The 19,380-nt window shown below is 30.7% G+C and overlaps 1 protein-coding gene across 1 annotated transcript in view; it reads right to left on the reverse strand.

Moving 5' to 3' along the window:
* LOC105625105 (sulfotransferase 1C4-like) overlaps window positions 1–19,380 on the reverse strand; it is a 72,445-nt gene that overhangs the window by 4,944 nt on the left and 48,121 nt on the right. Inside the window, exons 3-5 of the mRNA XM_012206447.1 lie at window positions 17,333–17,498; window positions 16,233–16,359; window positions 16,053–16,147 (exon numbers count right to left, since the gene is read on the reverse strand). Of these exons, the coding sequence (XP_012061837.1) occupies window positions 16,053–16,147; window positions 16,233–16,359; window positions 17,333–17,498 (388 nt within the window). The remainder of the gene's footprint in view (window positions 1–16,052; window positions 16,148–16,232; window positions 16,360–17,332; window positions 17,499–19,380) is intronic.

Here is a 19,380-nt window from a genome sequence, read left to right on the forward strand (position 1 = left end):
GTTCCCGGCCGTGCTTCCACGTCGACGGCCAAACCGAATATTCACGGCTCCAAGGTCATGCTCTGTATTTGGTGGGACCAGCTCGGCGTAGTGTATTATGAACTGTTAAAACCGAAACAATCACAGGCGATCGGTATCGAATGCAATTGATGTGTTTGAGCCGAGCATTGAAAGACAAATGGCCGCAATACAACGAGAGACACGATAAAGTGATTTTGCAGCATGACAATGTTCGACCCCATGTTGCGAAAGTGTCAAGACATACTTGAAAACGTTGAAATGGGAAGTCCTACCCCACTCGCCGTATTCTCCAGACGTTGCTTCCTTTGACTATCACTTGTTTCGATCAATGGCACGGCCTGGCTGACCAGCACTTCCGGTCTTATGAAGAAGTAAAAAATTGGATCGATTCGTGGATAGCCTCAAAAGATGACCAGTTTTTTCGATGTGGGATTTGTACCCGAAAGATGGGAGAAAGTAGTAGCCAGCGATGGACAATACTTTAAATCATAAATGTATAATCAGTTTTTTATAAAGCCTCGAATTTCGGAAAAAAAAACGGCAGAAGCAAAGTTGTACACCTAATAGTTTTTCTCATAGTATGATACTGATGTTCGGTTTAATAGTACGTTTTAATAATCAACTGGTTTGACCCATATAAGTGACATCGTAGTCTTTACAAGAAATTTTATAGACTATATTCTTTTATGAACTGACTGATAGTGGATTCTTCGAACCTAATCAAGCTACAAAGTTTATTGACACTATAAAAAGCAATTTTAGATGTGTTGTTATTCATAATTCTAAGTTATGAATAACAACACATCTAAAATTGTTCTTATTCATAAAATTTGTTAGAAATGTTATCTACGAATGGAATTGTAAACTATATACATTTGGTGCTATTACATCCAGTGGATTACATCCCATGACTCTTTTCTTTTGGAGATCTGGAATTTGTTAAAATATAGAGACAGTTACGAGTAACAGACGAATGAAGCCGTTACAATTTAAAAAGTAAAAATCTTTTTTTTTTTTAAGAGAAACTAAAACTCTAGTATCTCCTCGTAGACGTCAGTTAAAACAAATTAAATCGATGCACGCGTGCGAAACTAAAAGAGACGCCAAGGATGCCTTCCTTGAACACTGCGATTAGAAAAAAATATATAAATAATAATAAAAATGTCAGTTAGAGACGTCGACATTTTCTCAACAGTCAAATCGCGGACCATTCTCACAAGTCCGTGATCATAAAATAAAAGAAGTGACACGCGATGAGAGAGGTCCTATGCCGACAATGCACATGCGCCTTCTTAGCACACGTATGATTACCCATAAATTTTAAAGTTATAAAATTAAGGGTGACTCTTTCTCACTACAGATTCCGATCAACACCTTTTTCTTCTCCAAAATGTATTCCGAACCTTGTACTCCTCCTATCAATTAAAAAGTGAGAAAAGAGTCCTACCACTAATTATTAAAACCTATTTCACCAATCTGAATTCGACTAATCAACTCTCGAAAAGAAAAAGTCCCTTTCCTAAGAATACTCTTATATAAACGGCGATCTCGTGAAACTCTGCACATTACTTGGGCATTCCTGGGCACTTCTCAATCATCTTTCTTTGATTGTCCCTCGTGAATTCTCGGGCTCTTTGAGTTCTATGCTCATTCCGATCTAATTTTGTAACATTCGAGTCAATGATCTCGTACAGCTCCAACATCTTCGAGCTAGACATGAAGCTCTATCACTGAGAACTACATCTAAGATGTCACTCATCATTTCTATTATCAGTAAGCCACATATTCCTCCTCCCCCCCCCCCCCTCTCCTCTCCTCACTCTTTCTCGTCTCCACCCTTTCATCTCCCTTTCCCTTCCTTTCTCTCTCTTTCTCTTATCTTGCAGAGATTCGTTGTCTTTATATTGTAACTTGACGGATAAATTTCACAACCGTAGGAAAATAATACAAAAATACTTCATGTTCTATGTGACAAATTAATGTGACATGTACTAAAACAGAAATTTGTTTTTCTTTTAAAAATAGTATTTGAAGAATTGTACCACTTTCACTGATTTACTTACGCACTTAATCGATACTCGAATTAATACCACAAGAATGAATTTACGAACGATTCTATCGGTTTATTATTATTAATTAAGGGAGCAAGGAGCTAGTTGTAACAGGGGTAAATAATAACACGCAATTTTTACCGAGATTTTGAACTCTTTGACGTCGAATATTTAACACGATCTTAATCTTATAACTCCCCGCATTACGTTAGCACAACCAATGTTCTGCCAGGTAGCGCAGCGAGAGGTTGCATGTGCTCCGATTCAGTCAAGTAAAAAAAAATTTATGTAAACTTTGATTTTTGATACCTATTGTTATCAATTGTTATGACTGTTTTGAGCATTAAGTTCCTAAATATGTCTACTTTTACTATATATTGATTTTTACTGCTAATGACATAAATCAATATTAATCTCAATACCTAGAAATTCATGCTAAGGGGCAAATTGAAACAATTTCTTGAGATTAATTGTAACATGTCCCTGATGTTTATATTTGCGTGGGTGATTTTGTGAGTTTGTTTATTTTTTAATGTATTTCATTATTGTATTCTTTTTTAGTACGAGAGACTACAAAAGAAAAACGGTGAAGACTTCGAAAAGCCAAGATGTCTATGAGTTAGCTTCAGTCGAAGTTTTACAAAATAATACGAAAAGCAAGTAAAATTTTTTGTTTGTTCCATGTGATATAGATATATCCACGTTATATAGATATATTAAGAAAAAGAAAAATAATGAATGTTCTACAATGTTGGCTATGTCAAACCTAAATTGATATTTACGCAAGACGCAGAAGATAAGTTGGCTTCCTATTTATTCAAATATTCAGATAGATATTTTGGACTGTTGCCTATGGAAATCAGAAAGCTAGCTTACCAATGCGCTGTAATACTTGAAATAAAAAATATTCCCCCTTACTGACATGAGAATAATATGGCTAGACCGGATTGGTTTCAAAATATTATATGCGCAGGAATCATCGACTATCATTAAGAACACCAGAAGCAACATCACTAAGTCTAGCAACATCCTTCAATAAAATCAATGTTAACAATTTTTTTGTTAAGTATCGAAAGTTACTCCAAAAGTGAATGAATTTACTCCTTCCCGCATATGGAACGTTAACGAAACAGGGGTCATGACTGTGCAAAAACCTAAAAAAATAGTGGCTGCTCGTGATCAGAAACAAGTAAGTGCAATTAGGTGCATCCTGCTGAAAGAGGAATACTCGTGACGTTCGTTGTGCTATAAATGCAGCCGGAAACTCTATCCCACCAATGTTTGTGTTCCCAAGAATTAGATACACAGAAATATTTCTCCGTGATGATCTACCAGATTTCATCGACGCTGGCAATTCTTCGGGATAGATGTCAGAAAAAGAATTTGTCATATTCATAAATCATTTTATTAAATATATTAAACCTTCCGCCGAAGAGCCCATTCTTTTACTGCTCGACAATCACAATTCACAACTCACATATCATCAATATTCAAGTCATTGAGAAGACCAAGAAAAACAACATAATCATGTTGTCATTTCCGCCACACTGCTCCCACAATCTGCAACCATTAGATGTGGAAGTCTATGTAGTACTATTTAAAAACTATGTAAACCGATGAATAATCATCCATAGCATAGATGAATAATTATCCAGGAAAAACTATGACAGTCTGTAATATCCCAAGTGTGGTTAAAGATTACTACAGGTCTTAAACCCTGCAAACATTATGAGTGGATTTAAAACATCTGGTTTATGGCCCTTTAATACTTTTTCAGGACTATGACTTTGCACTATCTTATGTCACTGATCGTCCAAAGCTTATTGACTCAGAGAAAGATACCATTTCACACAGAATGTTTCCAATTTGATGCTGGACCTTGAAAATCCAAAATTATTAGAATCTGTTCCTAAACTAAATATAAGCATGACGGACACAACAACGAATACAACTGCAATTGCATTACTGACTCCAGATTCCTCTAGCTTGCTAAATAAAGAATGTAAAGTTACGTTACTGACTCCAAGTTCGTCTGACTTGCAGAATAAATTAAAAAACTTTTCATCATCAAAGGTCAGACTCCTCCCTAAGGCTCCACCCTGAAAACGAACTGCTCATAGTCATCGCAAAAGAAAATCTGTCTTGACTACGCTAGAAAAAGATGCTTTAGCAAAGGGCATGAAGAAAAAATAAACAAGAAACAAAAAAATGATGATAAAGAGAAGAGGAAAATAAAGGGAAAAGGAAAGAGTAAAGGAAAATAATCGATGTAAGGAATATAATCGACGAAAACGATTAAAGAAAAAATTGATTAAGAAAAAAATATTGAGTTCTGATTCAGATTCCGAAACTGAAGAATGATATTGTTAGTTAGTTTGCAGCGATGCCTATAGGACTTCTAACAAAGAAGATTGGGTAGAATATATAGTGCAAGATGTGGACACATGTCAAATGTGTGATGGGAGACGTTTACTCATTTATTTGTATTAATTACAACTGATTTATTTATTAAGTATTAATTAGGTTTATATTTAGATAATATGCCTTTAAGTATAAACTTAGGTTTATATTTAAAGGCATATTTATGTGAAGTTCCTAAGGCTGTGAGATTGTAATTAAAGTGCTATATTGATTTATAAGTTTTGATTATCAAAATTTAGTGAAGTAAAACGCTGTTTAATTTACAAAGTTGATTGTTGATAACAAAATATTTATTTTAGTTTTAAGGATAAAAATATCGACAAATATCTAATATTTAAAAAAATATATATATTTAGTAGTTTGTTGATTTGAAAGTTTAAATTTGTTGATAATTTTAATAAAGAATAAATACAAACTTACTTAATACAATAAGATTTCCTACAATAATTATTTTTGTACTTATCTTTCAAAAATAAAAGCTCAAACCTAAAACTTCACGAAGTTATTATTATTACTACCTGCCCCATTGCTGTTACAATTAGCTCCAAACACGGGCTAATTGTAACAACCGACTTTTTGATAAAACGCATGTTGTGGGGAAAACATATAGGTATTTTTTAATATTTTCTGTTCCGATTTATTGTATGAATGATTAATTTCTCGATAAAAGTAATTATAATTATAAAAATACTTGATTTCATAATATATACAATATTCTAAAAATTGTTACAACATGTTCCTCGCTTCCCTATCGGATAATCAACTTGAAATCACTTGGAATAATAAACATTACATACACAATCCAACGTGACCAGATATCAAGAGCTCGGTAACAATCAAGTAGGTTATGTTTTTACGGACAGAATTAAGATCCATGCAGCACAGAAAGATTGCAATATGAGCAGCCACCCGATTCGAGCCCCTTTGAACTTTTCTGCAAAGAGTTTAAGTTTCCAGTGTCCAGTACTCTTCCGATTCGCCAGAGATAAATATAGCGACGTCATCAGAAACTCGGGAATCGTTGCCTCCAGCAACTAATTCCAGTGAAGTCGCTGGAACAAAGGCATCACGGAGGACCTCAACTCGGACTTGTCGACTATCGGAATGTTACATAAACCCTGTCTCATTCCAGGTCGATTTTCAAAGGGAAAATATTGCTACCGCGACTTGTATAACATCTCACGCTAGGGATACACACTAGGACAACAGGAGCACGCAACAAACAGAACTAACACAACGAACTAGCTAGATTAATTAAGTACACTGTTTGTATTAAAATAAATACTTTTTCTATTTCATAAAGATACAACAGTTCCCCTTTCCTCTCCCATTATCGGAAAGTAAATAAGTTGTAACATAAATTATTAATATTCTAATGAATTTGTTCACTTTTGCCTCATCTTTTGAGATCACAATCGATCCCTAGTATGTATAGAACTCATTGAAGTTACAGAATCGCGTGGACTGCTCACTTTTCTCATTTTCACCACATTATATTTACAGAATCGATTGTGTTTCGATAGCTGTGTCAAAAATATTCTTTTTAGTTGATAGCGCTAACATAACTTAATTTGTTCCGTAGTACATAACGCACAGTGTATAAGAGAATCAACCAATCAAAGTATCTCTCTTTCGTGGGAGGAAAGGAAGGATTCTGATTGATAGAATTGCTTTCGCACTGCATTATGCGTTATGCAAAAGTCTATGCTGCGGTCTTAAGGATATATCCACACAATTTGCATAACCGCAAAACATATGCATAAAGAAAATTATCCAATCACATTTTACCTGCAACTTTATAAGAAAAATACGGATAGTTCTCTTTATGGCTATGCAAGTTTGTACGGATATACCCCAAGAGATCAGCTGACACTGTGATTTCCATTTGCTTTATCGGCTTATCCAAAAGAGACGCATTAAAATATTACAATATTTAAACAATATGAAGCGAATATTGGACCGAATATTGAAATAATTAATATTAAAGAAAAATAAATTTAAAATTATATAATGATATTATGGCTCCAAAATTTAAAAACGAGTTAAAAGAGAAGGACTACGAGCTAGAAATATAACGTACAGAAAGATTGATAGATAAAATAAAGTCTTATTTAATTATTGAACTTTACTAAAACATGCTGACTAACAGACATTTCGATCACGATCGGATCATTACCAATATTTACAAAATTTGTCTGAATGGTAAAAACATAACATATGATCGATCGAAAAATAAAAATATACTTCACATTATCTGAAATGAATCTCCACTTTATTAGTTAAAATGTATATAGTAAAAGAATGGTTATAAACTGGTGTCTAGAAATATAATAAATTACATAATAAATTATAATTATAAATATAATGTAAAATTATAAGGATGATAAAAATAATATAATATAATGAGATAATACAATACTGATGTCAGTGAAAGTTAAAACTATACAATATGATGTATATTTATCTATTTACATTGAATTAAAATTACATTGAAACTTACATTGAATTAAAATAATTAACTAAATAATTGAATTAAAATAGTTAAATTAAATAAGAAAGAATACCTTCCATGATTGTAGTTCAGTCAAAAATTATTAAAATATGTATCAGACATAATAGATAATGCGATGAGAGAAAGATCGATGTCTTTTTTCTTCGATGTTATGAGACAAAATAAATTTAAAATTGACCAATTTTCTCTTCCCTTTCAGAGAAGGAAGGTAAAGATGTTAGAAAATGAGAAGTGAGACTAAAAAAAGGGATGGGAATAGGCACAGAGAGAGAGAGGAGGGGGGGGAATATATAGACAAAGAAAAAAAGGTAATTATTGTATAAGGGAGAGAGGGATTGTATAATTTGTGAGTAGGATTCTGACAATGAATAAATTTAATTATAAATGAATAAAAAGTAATTTCTTGATTTATATACATTTATAAGAATAAACTTTATTATATATTATTTATTATTATGCATCAAAATAAAATAAAAATAATAAATACTCTCTCCCTCTTAAAATTTCTTCGCTGCTAATCCATTGAATCTTCCTAGAATGACTTTTGGTCTCATGTCTTTTTATGTGTAATTATTTGTTATCAAGCAGTTTAAAGTATAATTTATATAAATTTTGAACAAAATCCAGTCGAACCATTACCCTTGAAATTTCCAATCGATTGTAATGGACATTTTTAAATCGCAAATATTGAAGGTATTTAATATTGTTATATGGACTTATTTTTATAGTTATATTGAAACTGATTTATATTGAAACTGATTAGTTAATAAAATATATGCGCTATATATAATACTTATAAATTTCATAATAATTTACTTACATTTCTATATTTTATCATGTTAAGATTCGAATGAAGACGTCATTCATGAATAGATGACTGCTATCAATCTGCTAGCCTGTTATAATTCTAATTGACCTCTCAAGAAAAGTATTCTAGATCGACTGATATACATGAGAATAGAAGGAACAGATTTCATTCTACATTAAATTACAGTTTGTTATTTTGCTATAATAGATTAATTTTATATAATCGTAGTCGTTAGAATGTGAATCTGATTAACTCAAACTCTTATTATTGCGAATTTATAACTATTAAGATGTAACTACTATTATATTTATCTGAATAACATTGATAATAACTTAATGGTTTGGTCGAAATGTATATTTTATTTTATTTGAAATATGTCCGGGAAAAAATATTATATATATGGAAATATTGTATTTTATATATAATTATACATAATTGTATACAAAATATGTCAATTTTTTATGTAATTATATATAATTATATATAAATATATAATTATATATGAAACATTTTTTCTCGGGTGATTATGTTTTATCAATTCTAATTTTAGCAACTCGTTCCTTATGAAAAAAAATCTTCAATTTTGGATGTTAACACTTGAATTTAGGTGTTTATCATCAAAGTTCAGTGTTGACCGTCAATATGTACGTTGAGGTTTGACCGTCAACATGGTCAGTTGAGAGTTGAGCATCATTGTTGAGTGTTAGTTGAGTATAAACATGAATATTCGGTACCTTGATGTAGACACTCATCAATATTGAATGTTGATTATCAATGTTGGATATCGGTTGGATATCATCAAATCCGGTGAATAATTCGTGTATACATACTCTCAACACATGACACTCAATAGATGAATGTAAATCTTAAACGATTTAAACTTTTGAGTATCATTTTCAAAATTGAGTGTAAGAGTCCCTTGAATATTAATCTTTATGATTGAAAATTAACGCTGAAACGTTAAATATGGATGCCACAGATTCATTTATGAAAGAAATATATTTTAACTATGTATATGAAATTAACATCTTTTTGATAAATTTTTTATTTATTAAGATATGTCACAATTATACATCTAACATTCAGTGTTCTTGGATCGAAGCAATAGTGTTACCATACGATTGCAAAGATTAAGCATTGTTGAATGGGATACAAGATCCCATCCCAGATGGGTGACCACTCAGAAAACTAAAGAAATTAATTCTTAAAGCGTTTTTTTCAATTATAATTTTGTCGTACTCAGAAAAGCGCTCAAATTTGAGTGTTAAACACTCAAAAAAAACATTTAAATTTGGGTGTGATTTCCGTCAATTGAAGGTTACACCCAATTAAAAATTAATGCCCAAAGAAAACCATCAAAATAAATCGCTTTATTATATAAACTTAATTAGATCTATTTTATTGCTAAAATAATATTATTGATTTATAACATTTTCCGAAATACAACAAAAGATCCAAGAACACTGAATGTTAGTGAATGTATAACTGTGATATATCTCAATAGAGCTTCAACATCTTTAGAACTGAAACATCTTTTTGATAATTTTATCTAGGCTGCGTTCGGAAACATCATCTGGATACTCCTGTGTTTTATCCCTCTTTCACATTGAGTGAGCAACAAGGATAAAACGATACATAGAGGCGGATGATTTCCAAACGTTTCCAAACGCAACCTAGATAAAATTTGTCAAAAAGATGTTTCACGCGTATAGTTAAAACATATTTCTTTTATAAATGAATCTGTGGCGCACCTATATTCAACATTTTAGTGTTAATACTCAATCATAAAAATTAATATTCAAGTGACACATTCAATTTTTAAAATGACACTTATAAGTTTAAGCCGTTTAAGATTTATACTCATCTATTGATGTCATGTACAAGTGTTGAGAATAAATCACGGTTGGATGTTACCATCAAATTCGATGTACCATATAGTATGTATACAAACTATTCACCAAATTAAAATTCACCAATACTCAACATTGATGCTCAACGCTTAACTGAGTGTTCAATTCCTCAGATTATCTTGTTCACCGGATTGTATATAAGTATTGCAATTATTAAGCATTTCTTCCATTTTTTTATTATAATCAAACTTATTCAAAGCCACAACCACATTGCCTTTCGCGTGAGTAAATAGTATGTCTTAATTATTTTTAATAAACTTTTTAGTTTCACAAAAAAGAACTCGATATATTTCCCTATAAAAGTTTTACTTTGTTTTATGGTAACATAAAATCATATAATCGCTTTTTTAATACTTTGCAAGCGCTGCTGTGTTATTTAGGTTTAATCATCAAAGACATAGCGGATTGAAAATTCGTCTGAAAAAAATCACAGATGCTGACGCTGCTTGTTCCTTATATTGCGACTGTGTTCCAAAATTTATTACTGAAAATGTATATGTAACGTAAACTGTAGATTTTCAGCATTGGCAGTGAATTTTGGAACACAGCCTGTATATCTTATACTATGGTACTATCTTTACTTAAATGTAAAAAAAGATGGAATGATGTTTGTGTCGAGTTATATCACTAAATGGAAAGCACCCAGTATTACACTGTGTCATCTGTGATCTCCATTTTATCGAGGGTCAGAGTACAAGAGCTGACCAACCATCAAGTATTCCTTTCTCATTCGATTGTAAGAGAGAAATTCTCGACTGTGACTAGTCAATTCACAAACTCCGATCCAACTCTAATCTTCGATGGAAACTTAGGATGCCTTTCAACAAGCAACACAGTGATCATGTCATCTTTGTTTAACATTGGCAAACAATAAAGATGTAATGATCCATTGTGTCACATCATGTTATTTGTGTTGCTTATTGGAAGGCACACTTAGGCCGGTATTTCAGTTCTTATTTCAAATAATGTCTTAAGACGCTAATGCGGCCATCTGATTATACCTCAAGACAACTTAAGACAGTTTTGAATATAAGAACTAACTATGAATACTGGTCTTTGTCTATATTTGTTATTGAAAAAAAACAGGTGTGCTTCTGCGCACATATTTTTTGCTGATTAAAGAGCGTGACTCAACTTCGCCATCTTGAATAATTTCTAACGAGATTTGAATGAAATTTGTTTGTTTAAACTGACATTTGCGTTATTATGTAAATACAACATGATGGATTTCAATCACTGCACAAAACATGATGAAAAACAATGAACACATCTTTTTACTTCCATGAATAATATGCGCGCACAAAAATCTTTACTGACATAAATAACTGTCATTCTCAAACAGCTTGAAGGCCATGATTTTTTTATCAAATATGAAGGACATATGTACCAATTTAGCAAAACAAACGGATTTGATTTACAGTTTTCCCGCAATTTTTCAAAAATAAAGTTCGGATATCACAGTATAGAATGGACCACCGATAGCAGTGGTGAAGATAGAAACCCAATCAGAAATAGTTCCTCGAAAAGATATCTTTTCGATGAAAAAGTTGTTGTTTCGAAATTTGCATCGAAATTTCAACATTTTCGAGTGACAAAAAATTATGTAGAAAGTGCAATGAGAGTTTGATACATTTTTAACATTTTTGATATAAATTTGTGATATGTAATCTTATATTTTAAATATTTTCGTTCAAAGGTAAAATCGACATTTTTCGATTTCATTTGGACAATTGCAATATCGCTCTAATCATAAAAGCCTTCTCAAAATTTTTCAGAATTTATAGATAATTTTATAATTTTTTAGAAAATTGTGGAATTTTTTTATACGAATCGGAACATTTTTTACAACTGTCGATAAAGTCTACATTTTTTCTTCTAGTAATTTTTTGTATTTTATTTTATTGTTATATTTCTGCTGAATAACATTACTTTTATTTGTACTTTATTTAATATAATCTTTGTAGTTTATTTAATATCATTTTATTATGTCACTTTTGTATTGAGAAATTTCAAGGAATAATGTATCTTACCATAAATGAGCACGAAATCAAGGAAAAATATCGACTTTATCAAAGTCTAGCTAAACTAATTCTAACTCGAATCGATATCGAAATGATCTCGATTTTTAAATTAATAAAATTTAAATATTGGTCTATCATACAAGTTTCTAATCCACTTGGAAATATAAAAATACTACTAGTGTCAGTACTGTATAGTGTAGTAATATTACTGCTACTGCAGTAATATTACTACTGATACGCAATAGTGTCAATGCTGAGCCAATAGTGTTACTACTGCAATAGTGTATGACGAAATATATATCATTAGAACAATTAGTATTATTTCAGTTAATAAAAATAATATTTTACAATATTATTAAAAACAAGTTATTATCAATATATAGGTGTATATAGATGTCATCATTTGTTACTTAACATTAATTATTTTTAACATTAATTATATTTTTTTTTATGTGTTCCACCTCTTTCACAACAACTTTGAACAGATATATTACAACTATACATTAGCATTATGTAATGTGTAAAAGTTGCTGAATATATTTCTACTTTAAAATTATAAGACTGCAATTTATTGACTCCCGAAATCCTCTGTGGATCCTCGAACCGTACTGTGAATCAGCGACACAATAGATTGCTGTTGAGCCAGAAGAAGAATTACTCCAACCAATCAGACTTAAACAGAGAAAGAATGTTCATCCATTTATCTGCCTCTCACTCTACTCGTCACGACTTCCCAGTCAGAAATAATTTCTCGAAAAGACGTCGTTTCGAAAGTTTTCGAAATTTCTATTGATTTGAATTTTATTGTGAAAATAAGTATTATTGATTACCATCTTATTTCAGAAGATATAGAACAAAATTATAATAAAAAAAATTTATTTTATGAATTCGAGAATTTTATGATGCACCCATGCACGGTCATCCATCCGAATCCGAACTTACCATACTTCATTTCTGTGATCGGGAACTATTCCTTCGAAGAACTATGAACATTTATAATGGATGTATAGTTGTAACATATCTATTCAAAGATGTTGTGAAAGAGGCGGAACACATAAAAAATATAATTAAAAAATATATAATTAATGTTAAATATAGTAGTAATGTATAAATGATAATATATCTATGATAATAATTTGTTTTTAATAATACTGTTTTTTTAATAATACTGTAAAAAATTATTTTTATTAACTGAAATAAGACTAATTGCTCTAATGATATATATATATATATATATATGTGTGTATTTTTTACTCTAATAAATTTTTTATATCAAATATTACAATTACTGGAAGTAGTTCTATGTTACGTCATATGTCGTCATATACTACTACAGTAGTAACATTACTGGCTCAGCATTAACACTATTGCGTATCAGTAGTAATACTACTGCAATAGCAGTGATACTAGTAGTATTTTTATGCTTCCAAATGATATTGGAAACTTGTATGATAGATCAACATTTAAATTTCATTAATTTAAAAATCGATCGTTTCGATATCGATTCAAGCTAGAATTAGTCTAGCTAGATTTTGATAAAATCGATGATATTTTTCCTTGATTTTATACTCATTTATGATAAGAGACATTATTCCCTGAAATTCCTCAATACAAAAATGATGTAATAAGATTATATTAAATGAACCACAAAGTACAAATAAAAGTAATGTTATTCAGCACGAATAGAACAATAAAATAAAATACAGAAAGAATTACTAGAAGAAAAGATGTAGATTTTATCGACAATTGTAAAAAATGTTCCGATTCGTATAAAAAAATTCTACAATTTTCTAAAAAAATATAAAATTATCTATAAATTCTGAAAAATTTTGAGAAAGCTTTTATGATTAGAGCGATATTGCAATTGTCAAAATAAAATCGTAAAAAATGTCGATTCGACCTTTGAACGAAAATATTTAAAATATAAGATTACATATCACAAATTTATATCAAAAATGTTAAAAATGTATCAAACTCTCATTGCACTCTCTACATACATAATTTTTTGTCACTCGAAAATATTGAAATTTCGATGCAAGTTTCGAATCGACAACTTTTCTATCATCGAAACGACATCTTTTCGAAGAATTTTCGAGGAATTTCTGACTGGATTACAATTCCACTTAACACTATTCGCAGTAAATATTATTACGATATTCGGTAAGATGGGCAAAGTAATGCGACGTATTTCTTTCAAATTTCTGGTTGATGAACACATCCGCGCTTATATATCTTGTTATCTTCTGTATATATTTTGATTTTCAAGACAATCTTAGCTCTTCCGCATTAATCCGTCAGCATTCCGCTTATCGGACGATGCCAGCATCTTCTGCAACATCTTGCGTTCGTGTTTATAGTTTACTCTCACTTAGGGTCTTCTTTTATATTAATTATATCCAATAAATATATTTCGGCAATATCTCGGTTTAACTTTTGATTGTTTATATTTCCTGGCATGTTCCTGGCGTAATTGTCACTTGTGTAATTAGCACTCGTGACAAACCAATCATTAGTAAGTAAAGAGAACCAGTAAAGAGAAAAAGAACGTTCATCCATTTCTTACTCTACTCGTTTTTTTATCCACCTTCTGATGGTTACGTCCATTCTATGAGTGCGTTTATGCAGTACTGCCGCAAATATCATTCGTTTATTCTATTTGCAAAGGCGACTGCAGCGCAGTTTGTCGTTTACGCAGGAATGTACACCATCTGCGCAGCTATCTCGGAGGTCCTACTCAAGATGCTCTGCTCGCAGTATTGCGTAAACGAACGACAAATTACGCTGCAAAAGTCGCTTTTGCAAGTTAGATATCTTACTGTTCATAATACCACCAACTATAATAGCCGACTGTATTACTAAAAATGAATTTTATTAAAATATTAAAAAATGAAAAGTTATTAAGAACAATTTGTCGAAATCAATCCTACTAAAGTAAAAATAATGCAATGTAAGATATAATAGAAAAGATGTGAAGTTTGCTAATTTGTATTGCGATCAGATTAACCTAAAAATCACACTTTTTTTAATGAACTTTTAAATCACATTTTTTTAGATTAAAAATATCAATACACATAAGAATTATGAATTTTTTATAAATAAAATGTATAATAGTTTAAGGTTTATTTAATATTTCCGAATTCTTTATTTAAGCCTAATTTCATAACTCACAATTAGAAAGAGATGAGGAATAAGTTGAATCTCAATTAAGAGTAATCATGAGTTGTGAAATTGGCGCTCTATTTTTGAGCACATACGAATAATTTTGCACGAAAATGACAGTTTCTCGATTGTGAGTGATCGATTTACACAGAATTGCTATTTCCATATGTATTTGTTCAAGAATAAGATCCCTAAAGCTTAATTTTCAATCAGTTCAGCTTTTCCAGATTTTCTATTGCAAGATACGATCCAATACGATACGAGCAACTATTCATATTCAGAGGTCAATTCAGCAAATTCAAGTCATGTGATGCTAGCTAGATGAGAAAGCAATTGATGCGCTACTGCATAAACAAATGCACTCTATATGTTGATGAGTAATACTGATAGCGCGCTTCCCAAACGCTTCCCAACAGCCCCGGTAGGTGCAAATGCGCTGTTCGGATGTTGCGTATCCCTAATCTAAATAATATAATTATATTTTGTTTTAAGAAATTTAATTATAATAAATTATAATCAACTATTATTTAAATTAATGAATAAAATGCACATTAAAGAAGGATGTTAGAAATGGCTGATTTTTGCAAAAAAAAGATGTAAATAAAAGAAATAATAGTTTTTGTAAATTATTTTGACTTTTTGAATATAACATTATTAAAAAGTGAACGTGGCGTTTAAAAAACATCTCAAAAATTGAACAAAAACATTGAAATTTTGATAAATACATTTTGTTCATATTTTATTTTCGAAGTATTCTCTAAACACTATACATATTTTAATAATTTTATCGTATCCAGGAAGTCAAAATCTATTTTTTTACTTACACTTTCTTGACTAAAAATCTTTTTTTAATAACCTCCCAGTAATTAAGTGGAAATGAAAAATTTTGATATGACAAAACTAAATTTTTTTAAATTGCTTTATCAAAATAACTAATTTTAATTATTAGTTTATATATTTACAAATCATATTTTTTTAATTTACGATTGTGCGTATGTGTTTGTGTTAATAAAATTTTGTAGAAATATGACAATATTATAAAGTAATGTCTTTGTATACTGTTACTTTTGTCAAAAAATGTTTTCTTGAAAAAAATAATAATTTTTCCTTTTATACGAAAGTGTAAAGTAGAATTTATTTCTATCTCACCTTTATTAGATTTTCGTAAAAAAGGAACATCATATTTGCTCTATGTCTCATCGCCCAAGCTTGTTTCACATGTTCCCAATATGGACTCCATATTGCTGAAATTATGGAAATTTAGCTTCTTGAAAAATTGAGAAAAATTAAATTAAATTGTAACAATCAATAATATTTTTCAAAACTTACTATGATCATTCATAAAATTATTGCAGAACTGTTCGAAAGTATCCTGATACTGGAAATGTGTTATCATTTTCATGAAATTATACCACGAGACTACTACGTCTCTTGGATTTCTTGCGACGTAAATAATCTAGAAGAAAAATCTTTGAAAAGTGTTATCTGTAGTTTTTATTTTTTAATATATCCTTCCCATACAGCACCGAAAGTTTTAAAAAATATCTGAGAAATATTTCAACTGAAAAGTGAAACATTTTATAACAATCGTGATATGTCTGCAACATTTCTGAGACAACACATGAAATCTTGATAAAATGTTACAGAAAGAATCTGCAATCTTTTTGAAATATTACCAAAAAGGTTTCAACTATTCCTAATAGTACTATAGAAATGATATTTAAATATATACTTAAATAATATTTTATTATGTCGACATAATAAATTTAAATATTGTTTAAATATAAATTAAGCATATATTTAACTTCAACTATATATCTTGTTTTGGAATCTTAATTTACATGTCTAAGTCTAAATCATCCACGCGTTTTTTACTGGCTCTGTAATTATCACAAATCTCATTAGAAAATTTTTTTTTCTAATGAAATGCCAGAATGTATAGAATCGAAATATCAAAATATAAAAAGTGATTTTGATAATAAATAAAAAATAATAATAAGATTGGAAATAAGATCATTTATGTTAGATACATTATTTTAAATACGCATCATTACGGTATGAATGTTAAGATGTTGAACTATACAATATATTCATTAAATGAATTAATTTCAGAAAATATAATTACGTGCTGATATGGTTGTCGGACTTTCAACGTAATCAATTTGAAATATTAATAATCCCTCCAAAATTCCCCGCCTCCCCCCCAAAAAACCACGCTCACTTATGCGTAACTCTTTACACATAACGGTTATTGCGAAGAATATTGCTAAAATCTCGGTAATCTAAAGACTTAGGACACTCGCACGGAATGCATAAGATCCAGGTTCGACTCCCGGCCGAGACCAATATTTTTCGCAATAAGTTTATTATAGTTTTTTAAGATTAAATTTGAGAAATTTAACATATATTTAACATATATGTTAATATACCTTGCAAGTACTATTTACGACTGTCGGTAACAATTCGAAAGACATGTGACTTTTAACGAAACGAGGAGAAGACTGATTTCGCACAAATTCGATACTGTATTTATCTGTATTGATTCTACCAGGAATATTTTCTGTTACAATATGATCATCTAATATTGCTCCTATCCTAAAAATAAAAATATTTCTTTTGACATATCAATAACAAGATACTATTAAAGACTGTCGGGAGTTCTCGTCCCCGTTGAAATTTAAGTGATTAAAAATTAAACTGATAATGTAATACTAATTTTATGATTTATTAATTTCATAGACATATACATATATTCGAAATTAATAATATTCGATTTTTATTTAAAATTATTTTTATCGTCCGATTATCAATAGAGATGATAAATGTAGAGAAAAAAAATATTGTAATTTTATAGCAATAAGATATTATAGCAATAAGAGTATGCATTAATATGCATATGCTTATTTATAGAATTTTTTTATTATATATAATAAAAAAATCATCAATTTAATGATATATTATTCAAGTATTTATGTTAACAAATTTATATTAATTGTCCATAATGTCATTCTTCAATTACTTCCAGGTCCTCGGGACATTCTTTATATGGACTAAAATTTGTCCAGTTGACGGTCTTTAATAGTATCTCGGTTGCTCGGATCTAATAAATATATAATTTCTACCGCGCGATAAAAGTTGAACTCAATCCAACTTTTGCCACGCGGCAGAAGTAGTATCACATCATGTCAGAAATTTTGCAAAATGAGACAAACTTAAGAATATTGAATGATTAACTAGTGCGACAACTTCCGCCGCACAGTAAACATTCTATTTATACAACAGATAATCTTGACTTTGACATATGTTGTCAAGATCATGACTTTCAAAAGACTTTACGTGATGATCAAAAGTTATTAATAAGTAAAAGTTACAAACTAATGTCTTATTTCTGCTATATATTTGTAACGATGCATCCCTAAAAACTGCATCGCCCCCGGCAAAACCTCTAGTCATTGCACTCAACATTAATAGGCGATGAGGGCGCGATGCGCTCGCATATTTTTAAACAAATCTAAAAATTAATTCACAGACGATAGCCGCTCCGCCGCAGATATCCGTTCAAATTCCACCAAATGCCGTTTTCTTCTACTCGTATTGTTAATCGGCGAGAATGATTCCGGGACAATATGAGAATAACAATTAGTATTAGGAGTACAAATAAGTTTCCGCCGTTTTTTATCAAAAATTAAGCATTTATTGTGAAAGAACGGTACATAATGTTTTATTCATAGTAATGGCCATCGCTAGCCACTACTTTTTCTCATCTTTCTGGTAGCATGTGGTAGCATACTGAGTCGGAAGAACGCTTCATCTTTTGAGGCTATCCAATCATCGATACAATTCGATTTTTGGTATCTTCATATAATGTGAAGTGCTACTCAGACAGGCCATGCGTCATCGATCGGAACAAGTGGTAGTCTGAAGGAATAATGTCTGGAGAATACAGCGGGTGGGTAAAACTTCCCATTTGAGTGTTTCTAAATAGATTTTAACCGGCGCCGCAATATGTGGTCGAGCATTATCATGCAGGAGAATAATTTTGTCATGCCTGGAGTAGTAATGGGCGTTTTTCCTTGAGTGCTCGGCTCAATCTCATCAATTGTGTTCGGTAGAGAGCCTCAGTAATGGTCTTATTCGGTTTGAGCAACTCATAATACACGACACCAAGCTGATCCCACCAAATACACATGAGTTTTTTCATATATTCAGCTTGGCTGTTGAAGCATGGCTAGGTAGTTCCCATGATTTCCTCTTCTTTGGGTTATCGTAGTGGATCCATTTTTCATTACCAGTGACTATACGATGCAAAAAACCCTTTCGTTTATGCCTGGCAAGCAGCATTTCATAAAATCGGTGAATGTGAAAAATCGGCGTTCAACTCGGCTTCAGTTCATACTGGAACCCAATTCCCTTGCTTTTGAATCATTCCCAATGATTTCAAACGATATGAAATTGTTTGTTGAGTCACTCCTAATGT

Source organism: Atta cephalotes, assembly GCF_000143395.1.
Source record: "Atta cephalotes unplaced genomic scaffold scaffold00108, whole genome shotgun sequence".
Taxonomy (NCBI): domain Eukaryota; kingdom Metazoa; phylum Arthropoda; class Insecta; order Hymenoptera; family Formicidae; genus Atta; species Atta cephalotes.